Source organism: Babylonia areolata, chromosome 24 (genome assembly GCF_041734735.1).
Source record: "Babylonia areolata isolate BAREFJ2019XMU chromosome 24, ASM4173473v1, whole genome shotgun sequence".
NCBI lineage: Eukaryota > Metazoa > Mollusca > Gastropoda > Neogastropoda > Buccinidae > Babylonia > Babylonia areolata.
This window is the reverse complement of record NC_134899.1, coordinates 52,085,962-52,100,114: the sequence shown is the minus strand read 5'-3', so window position 1 is coordinate 52,100,114 and position 14,153 is coordinate 52,085,962. Positions and strand designations below refer to the sequence as shown.

The 14,153-nt window shown below is 47.1% G+C and overlaps 1 protein-coding gene across 5 annotated transcripts in view; it reads right to left on the bottom strand.

The window, feature by feature from the left end:
- Positions 1–13,911, bottom strand: part of LOC143298556 (teneurin-m-like) — a 282,172-nt gene extending 268,261 nt beyond the window's left edge. For all 5 annotated transcript variants that reach the window (XM_076611431.1, XM_076611432.1, XM_076611434.1 and 2 more), the window contains exon 1: positions 13,430–13,911. In XM_076611431.1, coding sequence (XP_076467546.1) covers positions 13,430–13,721 — 292 coding nt within the window. In that variant the 5' untranslated portion in view covers positions 13,722–13,911. The remainder of the gene's footprint in view (positions 1–13,429) is intronic.
- Between the last annotated feature and the right edge of the window lie 242 nt (positions 13,912–14,153).

Below are 14,153 nucleotides of genomic sequence, written 5' to 3'. Positions count from 1 at the left end.
GGGTTAAGAAGAAGAAGAAAAATCCCCGAGGGGAGAAATCTGGTGGTGGTGGTGGTGGTGGTGGAAAAGGGCTGAGAGAACTGTGGCTTACATATTATATTTGTAACACTCTGCGTTAATTCCTGTACCCCCCCCCCCCCTCCTTCCCCCCCCCCACCGGTTCCATTTTTTTCTTCTTCTAAAAAGAACCTCAATAAAACATACCAGCGTGGAGCTGACAGACAGAAGAATATCACTCGAACTTAAGCTTTGTGTAGTTATCAGTGACGTTAAAAAACAACAACAAAAAAACGAAACAAAAACCGAACGTTCCACGTTCCAACTTTACTCTTCTCGGTTCCTCATCTTTCCATATCTGTTATGCATGTGTGGGTGTATGTGTGAATGTGTGTCTTCATGTTTTACATTTATTTGCTTATTTATCATTGTTGTCTTATTTATTTATTTACTTATTATTATTATTTTATTATTATTACTATTACTACTACCTTTTTTATATAGTATAATTATTATTTATTTATGTAAGCTTATCTATTATTTATTCACTTTTTTTTTCTCAAGGCCTGACTAAGCGCGTTGGGTTACGCTGCTGGTCAGGCATCTGCTTGGCAGATGTGATGCAGCGTATATGGATTTGTCCGAACGCAGTGACGCCTCCTTGAGCTACTGAAACTGAAACTGAAACTCCGGTAGTTGGTTCTCTTGGGACAGGCAAGTGTACAACGCTGCAGCTGGCCCCAGCCACAGCCACTAACATCTCCAGTGTCTATACCCCAGCCTACTAACACAGCGAACAGGCCAGCACTCACCACGAGACATTACCTCTGACAGGGGCAGCCACCCTCCCCCCCAACCCCCCTCCCCCCTCCCCCCCCGCACCTCTGGTGGTACACAGACAACTGGGGGAGTTATTAACCCAGCCAGCAACATGTGTGCATTTTGCATGCCGGCTTGTTATCCTTGGCACCCGGAGGATGCGCAGACGCTCGGACTCGATGCCATCCACCCTGACACAGTTACTTCGGAGAGCCGAGCTTGGCTGCCAACTGAAAACCGGGCTCAAGGGTTTCAGAGGAACAGCGGGCTGCTGTTTTTTTTTGTTTTTTTTGTTTGTTTGTTGTTGTTGTTGTTTCTTACCTTCTGTAAACCTTTTTGTCAGGAATTCTGACTTGACACAGTTTATGTAACATGCAGCTTTTTTTTTTTTCTTTCCATAGTTGTGCCCCTGTGTTATGTTATGAAAAGGAAAAAAAAAGGGGGGCGGGGGGGTGGGGGGGGGGGGGGCTGTTGTTAAAAAAAAAAAAATCATCGTTGTTTTGTCCCTCACACGCCAACTGCAACCACAACTGCTGTTGCTGCTGCTGCCACCGCTACTGTGCTGTTTTTTGTTTGATTGTTTGTTGTTGTGTCTTAAAGGGTGTTTTCCTTCCTAAAGTGCTTTCATGGCTATCTTAGAGGACCATCGGAAGCTTGAAAAGGTGTGGGAGAAAAGTCGAAGTTTGTTGTTGTTGTTGTTGCTGTTGTTGTTGCTGTTGTTGTTGTTGTTGCTGTTGTTGTTGTTGTTGTTGTTGTTGCTGTTGTTGTTGTTGGCTTGGAGAGCGAGGACGTGGCGGATAGGAGCGGGCGGAGTATTGTGGAGGGCTGATGAAAGTGAAGTTGTCTGAAGAAATTGCTGCCTTTTTTTTTTCAGGCTGTGTCATCGTGGAAACGTTGCCTTAGCTTACTTTATACCCCACCCCCCACCCCCACGCCGCTCATTTAGATTCCCCCATTCACGGCCACACCCGGGTTCGTCCGTCACAGTTCCAGCGTCGGCAGTCCGCAGGGAACCATCGATGTTAGTTCGCCAGAGGACCACACACCAGAGAAGACCCTGCACTGCTGCTGAGTCACTTCGGTGGTGTTCAGTGGTGCCTGTTCTGATTTAACGTACTTTGGACACCACCTACTAAGCCCCCTACTAACGACAATAATGGCTTAGTCGCGGAGCTAGAGTGGAGACCGCCTCCACGTCCCCCCCCCCCCCCCCCAACAACAGCCCCCTATGAATCTGCCGACACTGAAGACACTGATAAGATAAGATAAGATAAGAATAACTTTATTATCTCCAACTGGAGAAATTTGGTCAGGTGCATTATCACAACATAGACAAGTAAACAACATGGGGACCATAACTGTAAAAGCCAACAACAGCCCCTACAAATATTACGAAGATACAAATGTAAAAAAATATCACAGAAGTGGAGGGGTATGGAAACTGATGTCACCATGAGAACAGGCCGTTTCGCTTTTGTTTGTTTGTTTATTTATTCATTTATTCACCACAGTTCTACTGTAAGCGTAAACACAGACACAAGATAAACAAGAACAGAGCCTCAATAAAATTAAAAAACAAAACAAAACAAAACAAAAAACAAAAACTCCCCCCCAAAAAACAAAAAATGTACTGAGCCAACAAAAACAAAGGCCTCATCCAAGCACGCTTTACGCATCACTGACTGCTAAGTGAGCGTGCTACCTTTCCTGTCTGGCTCTACTCAGTCAGTCACTTCTTCGGGAGACGGTTTGGCATCGGGTGGAGGGGGAGGGGGAGGGGGAGGGGGGGGGAATGGAGAGGTAAGGGTGGAGGGAGGGGGTGGGTCGGGCAGGGTTGTCTGTTGTCCATTATCCACTTCACTGTGTAAAGAAGGAGAAACAACAACAACAACAACAAAATGTAATATGTCATGTATTTTGTATTTGTATATTTGTATTTTTTTCCCGACTTTCTCCGTGTGAAATTCGGGCTGCTCTCCCCAGGGAGAGCGCGTCGCTACACTGAGAGCGCCACCCATTTTTATTTTATTTTATTTTATTTTATTTTTTTGTTGTATTTTTTCCTGCGTGCAGTTTTATTTGTTTTTCCTATCGAAGTGGATTTTTCTACAGAATTTTGCCAGGGACAACCCTTTTGTTGCCGTGGGTTCTTTTACGCGCGCTAAGCGCATGCTGCACACGGGACCTCGGTTTATCGTCTCATCCGAATGACTAGCGTCCAGACCGCCACTGGTGTTGGGAGAAAATATCGGCGGCTGAGCCGTGATTCGAACCAGCGCGCTCAGATTCTCTCACTTCCAAGGCGGACACGTTACCTCTAGGCCATCACTCCACTGTAACAATAGCTATCCAGCTCAGTCGGTCTGTCTTCTACCGTCATCTCTCTCTCTCTCTCTCTCTCTCTATCACTCCCACCATCTTCTGACCATTTCTCCAGGCACAAGCAGAAAGTTTAAAAAAAAAAAAAAAAAAAGCAAGTCGCAGAGATCTACTATACCTATAACACCTCCCCCCCCCCCCCCCGCCCAAACACGTCCACGGCACTATGCACTCACTTCCTCCACCACCACCCGTCCCAACCCAACCTTATCCCCCCCCCGCCCCCTCCCCGCCACTCCCTTACACTACCCTACTACTACTACTACTACTACCAGTGAAGCACAGATATCACCACCCGCTTGCAAAAGAGCAAGGGTGATGGGAATGTATTGGTTGACCAGCCAGCCAGCCAGCCAGCCAGTGCATCGACCTGCTTATGGAATCTACGGCCATCCGTGTGCAGACAGGCCAGGCTATCATAATAGCAGACATTCGAGTGGTGCAGCATGGGGTCAGCCCGATACTCCCCTGTCTCGATACTCCCCCCCCGCGCCAATACTCCCCCCGTGTCGATACTCCCCCCGCGTCAATACTCCCCTGTGTCGATACTCCCCCCGCGTCAATACTCCCCCGTGTCGATACTCCCCCCTGCGTCAATACTCCCCCGTGTCGACACTCCCCCCGCGTCAATACTCCCCCGTGCCGATACTCCCCCCCGCGTCAATACTCCCCCGTGTCGATACTCCCCCCGCGTCCCACGTCAATACTCCCCCGTGTAGATACTGCCCCCGCGTCGATACTCCCCCGTGTCGATACTCCCCCCCGCGTCAATACTCCCCCCGTGTCGATACTCCCCCCCGCGTCAATACTGCCCCGTGTCGATACTCCCCCCGCGTCAATATTCCCCGTGTCGATACTCACCCCCGCGTCAATACTCCCACGTGTCGATACTCCCCCCGCGTCAATACTGCCCCGTGTCGATACTCCCTCCGCGTCAATATTCCCCTGTGTCGATACCCCCCCCCCCCCCCCCCGCCCCCCCGCGTCAATACTCCCCCGTTCTATATGTTACCGAACACACACACACACACACACACACACACACACTGCGTGAACAGTTTCTTTTCCCTCACCAGTAGCTGTCTTTTTCCTCTATGTTTGTCAAATAACACTTATGGTTAAAAGACGCTAAACTGAAGAAGAAGAAGAAAGAGGAGAAGAAGAAGAAGAAGAAGAAGAAGAAGAAGAAGAAACATAAGAAGAAGGAAAAGAAGTAACAGAAACAGAAACAAGAGTAACAGAAGAAGACAGGGGAGGGGATTTCTACACGCACAATAAGGGCTCCAGAGACCCCCAGCAGCAGCAGCAGCAGTAGCAGTAGTAGTAGTAGTAGTAGTAGCACCAACACTAATCAGACCACCTTCAGTCCATCTCACGGACTCCAAAAACTAGAAGTACGTCCAGCGGTCCAGCCTCTCCTCCTCCTCCTTCCTCCCCACCACCCCACCCCCTTCTGCTACCATTACCCCCTTCATCTATATGGAGTGATGGCCATGTGGAGTGATGGAGTGATGGCCATGTGGAGTGATGGCCATGTGGAGTGATGGCCATGTGGAGTGGTGGAGTGATGGCCATGTGGAGTGGTGGAGTGATGGCCATGTGGAGTGATGGCCATGCGGAGTGATGGCCACGTGGAGTGATGGAGTGATGGCCATGCGGAGTGATGGCCATGTGGAGTGATGGCCATGTGGAGTGATGGCCACGTGGAGTGATGGCCACGTGGAGTGATGGAGTGATGGCCATGCGGAGTGATGGCCATGTGGAGTGATGGCCATGTGGAGTGATGGCCTAGAGGTAACGCGTCCGCCTAGGAAGCGAGAGAATCTTGAGCGCGCTGGTTCGAATCACGGCTCAGCCGCCGATATTTTCTCCCCCTCCACTAGACCTTGAGTGGTGGTCTGGACGCTTAGTCATTCAGATGAGACGATAAGCCCGAGGTCCCGTGTGCAGCATGCACTTAGCGCACGTAAAAGAACCCACGGCAACAAAAAGGTTGTTCCTGGCAAAATTCTAAGAAAAATCCACTTCGATAGGAAAAAACAAATAAAAGTGCACGCAGGAAAAAGAAAAAAAGAAAGGGTGGCGCTGTAGTATATAGCGACGCACTCTCCCTGGGGACAGCAGCCCGAATTTCACACAGAGATAAAAGAAATACAAATACAAAATACATGTCCAACCTCTGTGACGGCTTCCTCCGTCTGGACAGCGCACGTGCTAACAGTCTAACCCCCCTCCCCCGTCCCACATCCCCCCCCGAGCCCCCCCCCCCCCTCCTCCCCCTCCACCTCTCCTCCAACGCAGGGCCGCCTCTTCCATCCTATTTGTAGAGAAGGAGTGTGTATGTGTGTATGTGTGTGTGGGGGGGTAGGGGTGGGGAAGTTTGGATGGGCAAAAGGTGGCCATTCACAGATATTACACTTGTCTGCATCCACTTTTTTCTTCTTCTTCTCTCTCTCTCTCTCCCCTTTCTCCCCTGCTTATCAGTGAAGGTGAAGAAAGGGGTGGGGTGATGGTAGAGGGTACAGGGGGTGTGGGGCGCGGGGTGGGGTGGGGGGTAGGAACAAGTTGGAGAGGAGGGAGGGAGTGAGGGAGGGGGGGAAGGAGTACCAGTATAGTGGTAGGAGAAGGACAGGCGAATGAAGGTGGGGAGGAGGGGGGGGGGGGGGGGGCTTCAGTATAGAGTTGGGGAGGTGGGGATGGGGCACTTCGATGATGGTCTCGGGTGGGTGTTTTTTTTAGTTTGGTTTGGTGAAAAGGAGGAGCTGGCACGGACATTGTGTGTGTTGTGTGTGTGTGTGTGTGTGTGTGTGTGTGTGTGTGTGTGTGTGTGTGTGTGTGTGTAAGAGAGAGAGAGAGAGTCTCCTTGTCTGTCTGTCACCCGGTCTCTCTCTTTATCTATCTCTCCCTCTCTGTAAGATGAGGTCTGGCACACAACAGTCTCCATGTCTCTCACTCCCCCCCCCCCCCCTCCAGTCTCTCTCCCTCTATCTCTCTGTATGATGAGGTCTGGCCCACAAGAAAGTCTCCGTGTCTGTCTATCGATGTCTGTCTCCCTGTCTCTCTCTCTTTCAGCACTCTCCCCCCTCCGCACCCACCCCCTCTCTCTCCCCCCCCTCTCTCTCTCTCTCTGTAAGATGAGGTCTGGCATACAAGAAAGTCTCCGTATCTGTCTATCGATGTCTGTCTCCCTTTCTCTCTCTCTGCCCCTCTCTCTCCACCTTCCTCCCCTCTCTCTCTGTAAGAGGTCTGGCACACAAGAAAATTTCCGTGTCTGTCTGTCTCCCTGTCTTTCTCCCCCCCCCCCCCCCCCCCCCCCCCCCCCCCCCCCCCCCCCCCCCGCATCTCCCTCTCTCTCTCCCTCACTCTCTCCCTCCACCCCCCCCCCCCTCTCTGTAAAGATGAGGTCTGGCACACAAGAAAGTCTCCGTGTCTGTCTATCGATGTCTGTCTCTCTTCCTCCCCTCTCTCCACCCTCCCCCATCCCTCCCCCCTCTCTCTCTCCCTTCCTCCCCTTTCTCTCCACCCTCCACCCCCCTCCCTCTCCCCCTCTCTCTGTAAGATGTCAGGTCTGGCACACAAGAGAGTCTCGGGGGCCGGCAGGAAGCTAGCCCCCATCCCACAACATCCTCCCCAGACTGCAAGCAGGAAGCTTTCGAGTCTGCTGCTGGCGTGACCACCGCCTTTCCTTCTCTCCCTTCTTCTTTTTTTTTTTTTTGGGGGTGGGGGGCGTGGGGGGGGGTGGGGGGTGGGGGGTGGGGGTGGGGGGTTGGGGGTCCCTTTTTCTTTTGTTTTTCTTCTTTTATCTCTCTTTTTTTTTCTCCCTTCTTTGTTTTCATGCCTTTTCTTTCTTTTCTTTGCCTTTCTTTCCTTTATCTTTCTTCCCCTTCTTTTTCTCTCTTTTATCGTTTTCTGTCTTTCTTTCTTTCATTTCTCACGTTCATCTTTTTTTGTTTTCTTTTTCTTGACGTTTCTCTCTATTTTCTCTTCTTTTCTTTTGTTTTCTCTCTGTGTCTTTTTTTGTTTTTTGTTGTGTTTTTTTTTGTTTGTTTTTTGCTTGGTTGTTTTTGATTTCTACGTTTTTCTTCCTTCGTTTTCCTTTTCTTCTTCTCTCTTTCTTGATGTTCTTTCTTTTCTGTTCCTTATTCCTCTCTCTGACTCGAGTCTCTCGTCATTTTTTTCTTTCTTTCAGTTCTCTCTCTCTCTCTCTTGTCACTAGAGCTGTACAGCTAATGACATTAAACGTTTCAGTGTTCAGTGCTCAGCGTTCAGTGTTCTCTCTCTCTCTCTCTTGTCACTAGAGCTGTACAGCTAATGACATTAAACGTTTCAGTGTTCAGTGCTCAGCGTTCAGTGTTCTCTCTCTCTCTGTCTCTGTCTGTCTGTCTCTCTCTCTCTCTCTAGATATATATATATATATATATATATATATATATATATATATATATATACACAAGTCTTGTTCTTTTTTCTGTCTGTCTCTCATTGTCAGTCTCTTTATTTGACCAGTGGGTCTCTCAATATAATTGTAGTCTTTCTGTCTGTCATTATTTCCTTTTCGTTAGCTTTCGTTCTTTCCTTCCTTCCTTCCTACTCTTTAAGAGTTTGCACACCCTCTCTCTTTTTCTTCTAGCCATACTGATCTCTCTCTCTCTGTCTCTCTCTCTCCCTCTCTCTCTCTCTCTGTGTCTGTCTCTCCTTAGTAATGTTAGAGAATGACTCATTCGACCTAAATACTACAAACAACCCTGTGTGTTTAAGTCGGGTTTATTGTTGTCAAGCACTGATGTCACTGCTGTTCGTAATTTACATCTCTGTACCTGTAGAAGGCTTTTAAGTTTAGAGAACTAGCTACCGTCCTAGTCTGTTCTATAACTTGTAATTAATGCTTGGCTTTTGTTATTGGTTTGATTTTTTTTTACGTGTTTCGCACTTTATGTTGTGTATGTTGTGAATTGTTGGCACACCCCATCATCAGGGGACATAACCTGGAATGAATAAATTATCCGTATCCCCCTCTCTCTCTCGCTCTCTCTCTCGCCGTATTTAACATGAATGTGTCTGTGTGTGTGTGTCTGTCTCAGTGTCTGAACGGAAGTACAGTTGCACAAAACAGCAAGCGACGGAGTGTCTATTATATAACAGCGGGCGCCTCGCGTGTACGTGCGTTCGCGCCTGCGTATGTAAATGTGTATACCTTTAAAGATGTGAATGCCTGGGCAGGTGCCCGCTGAACTTCACGAGCAATGGGCAAAGATAGATAGATAAGACAAAGGGGGGGGGGGGGGGGGGGGGGGGGAGAGAATAAGAGAGAGAGAGAGGGGGCGGGGGAGGGAGAAAGACAGATACACAGAGAGAGACAGAGAGAGGGCGAGTGAGTGAGAGAGAGAGAGGGAGAGTGAGAGAAAGACAGAGAGAGAGACAGAGACACAGAGAAAGAGACAGAGAGAGAGAGAAAGCGAGTGAGGGAGAGTGAGGGAGAGACAGAGAGAGACAGAGACAGAGAAAGAGTGAGGCAGAGAGACAGAGCGAGAGAGAGAGACAGAGAGAGACAGACAGAGACAGAGAGAGAAAGACAGAGACAAAGAGAGAGAGAGAGAGCGAGTGAGAGAGACAGTCAGACAGAAAGAGAGAGGGGGAGATAGAGACAGAGGGATACAGAGAGACAGAGAGAGAGAGGGGTGGGGGTGGGAACAGAAGCAGAGAGACAGAGAGACAGGGAGAGACAGAGAGAGACAGGGAGAGACAGAGAGAGAGATCAATACTCTCTGCACACAGTACACTCACAAACGGCAACAGCACGTACCAGCAGAGCAGCTTGCTTCATTTAACCAAACAATACAGCGCTGAGAGAAGGGTGGCCGTTGGTAGATATCTGTGTACGAGGGGAAGAAGGGGGGAGGGGGGAGGGGTCGGGTGTGAGGGTGTACATGGTAGGGGGGCCAACTTTCGTTTGTAGCACCATGCCATTAGCGCCGGCCTATGCACGCACACGCACACGCGCACGCGCGCGAACACACACACACACACGAACGCATACACGCACGAGCTCGCGCGCGCGCGCGAGAGAGAGAGAAAGATGAAGAGAATGTGTGTGTGTGTGTGTGTTGTGTGTGTGTTGTGTGTGTGTGTGTGTGTGTGTGTGTGTGTGTGTGTGTGAGAGGGAGAGGGGAGAGAGACACAGAGAGAGAGAAAGAGACAGACAGACAGAGAGACAGAGACAGAACACATTAGCTGGAAATGTAAATTTGAAACAAACAAATTTAAACCAAACCCAAAACGATGAAAGATTCTTTCACACACACACACACACACACACATTCTTTTTCATACACACACACGCGCGCGCGCACACACACACAGACAGACAGACACACACACACACACACACACACAGATTAGACTTTTACAACAAAATTAAAAGAAACGATTATCAAATTGAGAATTATCTAACTGATAAAATCGATCCTGCTCACAAACAAGCTCTTTGTCAACTCAGAATAAGCGCACTTTATTCAAATATCGAACGAGGAAGATATGCAAACATTCCCAGAGAAGAGAGGTTATGTGATATAATTATATGAGGTTGTTGAAGATGAATCACATATCTTAGATACGTGCATCTTATTTCATAATTTGCGAAACCATCTAATTACAACTGTACAGCAGTATTATCATCAATCAAATGTGGGCACTAGAAAAATACAAAAGAATATCCTAAAACCAGGTGGTTCAACTGCGATGACTGTAAAAAAAAACAACACAAAACAAAACAAAAACAAACAAAAAAAACAACAACCCCCCCCCCCCAAAAAAAAAAAAACAACAACAAAAAACAACAACACAAAAACAACAACAAACAAACAAAAAACAAACCCCCAAAAACAAAAACAAAAAAAAACAAAAAAACCACTCGCCAACTATGTATTTCACTGCATGCGTATTAGATGACCGTTTATTTTTTTTTGTTTCTTTTGTTCTTTGTTGTGTCTATTAATCCTTCGGGATTTTATGACAGTAAACGAAGTCGAGTCGAGTCGAGTCACACACACACACACACACACACACACACACACACACACACACACACACACTCGTCTCTCTTGCTGGGGACAAAAAAAGAAAAAGAAAGTAAAAAGAAAGAGAAGAAACAAAAGAACTTTTTGAGTTGTTTTTTTTTTCCCCCAACGTGCAACCATCAATGTATCCGACTCTCTTTCGATTTTCCCCCCGACACTATAGAATTTTGCTTGAAAGGGCAAAAGCCAAATCATATTGTATCCTGTACAGTATTGTTGGTGTTTTCTTCTTCTTCTTCTTCTTCATCTTCGTCTTCTTCCAGAATCGTTGCAGGCAGCTCGTACAACAACTTCAACAGACATCTGTTTGGCATTCAGTTTAGAGCTGAGACATTTCCAGTTCAATAATCATTCGCCTGCGCCAGTTTAACAAGCCACGCTTCCAAATGATTTTCGGTTAATAAATGGGGAAGAGATTAGCACACACACACACACAGACACACGCAAACACACACACACACACACAAACACACACACACACACACATATATATATATAAAGGATATTCACAATTCGAATAACACAGGACATATTCCCAGTCAGGTGATGCTAACAGAGGATGAATATATACAAACAAGATTGGGAAAATTTGTTTATGAATGCTGCTGCAATTTACTGCATTAACTGATTGATTAATTGTGTGTTTTTCATTCGTTCATTCATTTACCATTGCACTTGTGTCTTATAAACCTTACGGTGTCATGACAATAAAATCTATTCTATTCTATTCACACACACACACACACACACAGGATAATGGCGACAGTCGTGGTAGTGACGAGTTTGATTCATCTGTTAATTTTTTGCTGTTGTTGTTTTTTGTTATTTGTACGCTTATAGTTGACTTCATCAAGATTTTCGGCTTATACATATTATTATTATTAGTAGTAGTAGTTCTTTTTTTATGTATTTATCTATTATTTCTTCACCTTTTTATTTCTTCTCAAGGCCTGACTAAGCGCGTTGGGTTACGCTGCTGGTCAGGCATCTGCTTGGCAGATGTGGTGTAGCGTATATGGATTTGTCCGAACGCAGTGACGCCTCCTTGAGCTACTGAAACTGAAACTGTTTAATTTCTGCCAACGCCTTTCCTTTGCACAACTGATATCAGGTTAATAATGTTAAAACCACACGGTACAAATAAAAGTGCAGAAAACGCCCCAGTTAAGTGTGGAAATTAACTTTGGGAGCAACTGTCAGATATTACTATGACGAGACTAACAATCTGAGCAAAAACGTGATTCTGTTGATTGATAGTGTTAATAAATAAATAAACAAATGAATACATAAATAAATAAACAGTTAACAAAATTCCACCACCAATTCCACCTTGGCATCAGAGATCTTTTCCCATCCCTCTTGCGGCCAATCAGTGGCAGCCTCTGTGCGTGTGTGTATGTGTGGGTCTGTGTGTTTGAGTGCGTCTGTGCATGCGCGAGGGTGTAAGTGTACACAAGTGTCAGGAGAGTTCTGTGCACGTGCATGTGTGTGTGTGTGTGTGTGTGTGTGAGGGAGGGGGGAGGGTGCGGGAGGGAGGGGGGTAGAGGATGAGGTATGTGTGTGTATGCATGCCTACACTGTGGGAGCAACGGAATATTGGAACGTGCGGGTGTGTATATATATATCTTTGTATATATGTGTGTGGGGTTGGGGGTGGGGGATATGGGCGTATCTGTGTGTGCTTGTACAAGTAAGTGTTCATCTGTGTGTGTGTGTGTGTGTGTGTGTGTGTGTGTGTGTGTGTGTGTGTGTGTGTGTGTGTGTGTGTGTGTGTGCCGTGGAAGCTGCGATACGTAGCCTAGAAATGAGTGTGTGGAGGAGGGGGTAGAGGAGGTGCAGGGTAATGTGTGTGTGTGTGTGTGTGTGTGTGTGTGTGTGTGTGTGTTGGGGCTCATGTACGTTTATGTGTATTTGACTGTCATATCTGTGAAACTGCATGTTTGGTGCATATCTGTTATGTATATGTGGGTGTATGTGTGAATGTGTGTCTCCATGTTTTACATTTATTTGCTTATTTATCATCATTGTTGTCTTATTTATTTATTTATTTATTATTATTATTATTATTATTATTACTTTTTTATATTATAATTATTAATTAATTATTTATTTATGTACGCTTATAGTTGAGTTCATCAAGTTTTTGCGCCTTATACATATTATTAGTAGTGGTAGTAGTTATTTTTTTATGTATTTATCTATCATTTATTCATCCTTTTTTTTTCTCAAGGCCTGACTAAGCGCGTTGGGTAACGCTGCTGGTCAGGCATCTGCTTGGCAGTTCAGACACACACATACACACAATCTACGCACTCACACACGCACGCAAACGCGCACCACCATAGGCCTGCCTATCTATCCACCCAACTGACAACGTTACACACCACCGCACAAACACAACACGTGTAATCCTGCCAACATAACAGACACACATAGCAACACAGAATGCAGCAACAACACCGACAACAGCAACAACAATACATATTCCCCCTCCTCCCCTTTTTCCACCATTCCTCCACCCATCCCCCTCCCCCCTCCCCCTCCACCCCCCTGACCTCCACAAACATCTACAAAATTTGTCGTTCAATCGCGGACTTTGTCACTTTACAGACAGTTATCATTATTGTTATTATTATTATTATTAATACACACACGCACGCGCGCGCACGCACATGCACACACACATAGGTCTCTCTCTCTCTCTCTCCACACACACACCCGCCCCACAACAAAAGCACACACCCTCACCCCACCCCACCCCCATCACACATACTCCACACACAACCACACCACCCCTACCACCCTGACCCACACCGCACACCCCTCTCCCACACCCCTACCTTTACCACCACAAAACCCACCACCACCACCACCCCAAAACCATCAATTACACATCAAACCAAAAACACCAAACCGCAACCAACACACACACACAGACACACATATACACACACAGACAATAAATAATAAAGCGCACACACACACACACACACACACACACACACGATAATAAAGTGTACACACACACACACACACACACAGACACACACACACACAATAATAAAGTACACACACACACTAGATAATAAAGTACACACACACACACACAATATTATATATATATATAAAGTACACACACACACACACACACTACTCACCCAATCCAGACAGCTTCTTGTCGTGGTGGGCGACCTTGACCTCCTCGTAGGGCCGAAGGTTGTCGTCCGAGTGAAGGTCGTCGTCAGAGCTGCTGCACGTTTGACTTCCGCGGTTCTTGGTGCGCATGCGCCGTGAGGCACCTCCGGTCCGACCCCCGGGCTTGGAACGTCCGCTGGGGCCGTGGCCGCTCGTTACTGCCGTGGAGGAGGAGGAGGTGGTGGTGGTGGCGGAGGAGGGTGGAGGGAGCTGGGGCGAATGAGTCGGAAGCTGACTGCTACTAATCGCGTCCATGGTAACCTTGTCCAACCTTGCCTGCCCTACCTACCTACCTACCCGTGTGAGGCGGGCAGTTTCTTCGCACTCTCCAAGATGGGTCACAGCATCGTTTTTTTAAGTTGCTGGGCTGCTGCCTGCTGGTGGTTTGATGGTGGCAGTTTAAGGTTAGGTGGGTGGGTTGGTGGGAAAGCTGGGTAGTGGTGGGTTTTTTTTTTTTTTTTTCCTCCGCCTGTGAACAAAAAACATCGAAAGAAAACGGGTTAGGAGACAATATATTTTGGTTTGAGTCATCTTCAATCGTTCAACAGCACTACACATGATCACAACGCAAACCACAGACAAAATTAAAGCATCAACAAGCTTAGGAAGCTTATACCGCGCTCACACACACGTTGCACTTCAAATTCAACGAGACGGGTTGACGAACCATATCATCATTTGTATCAA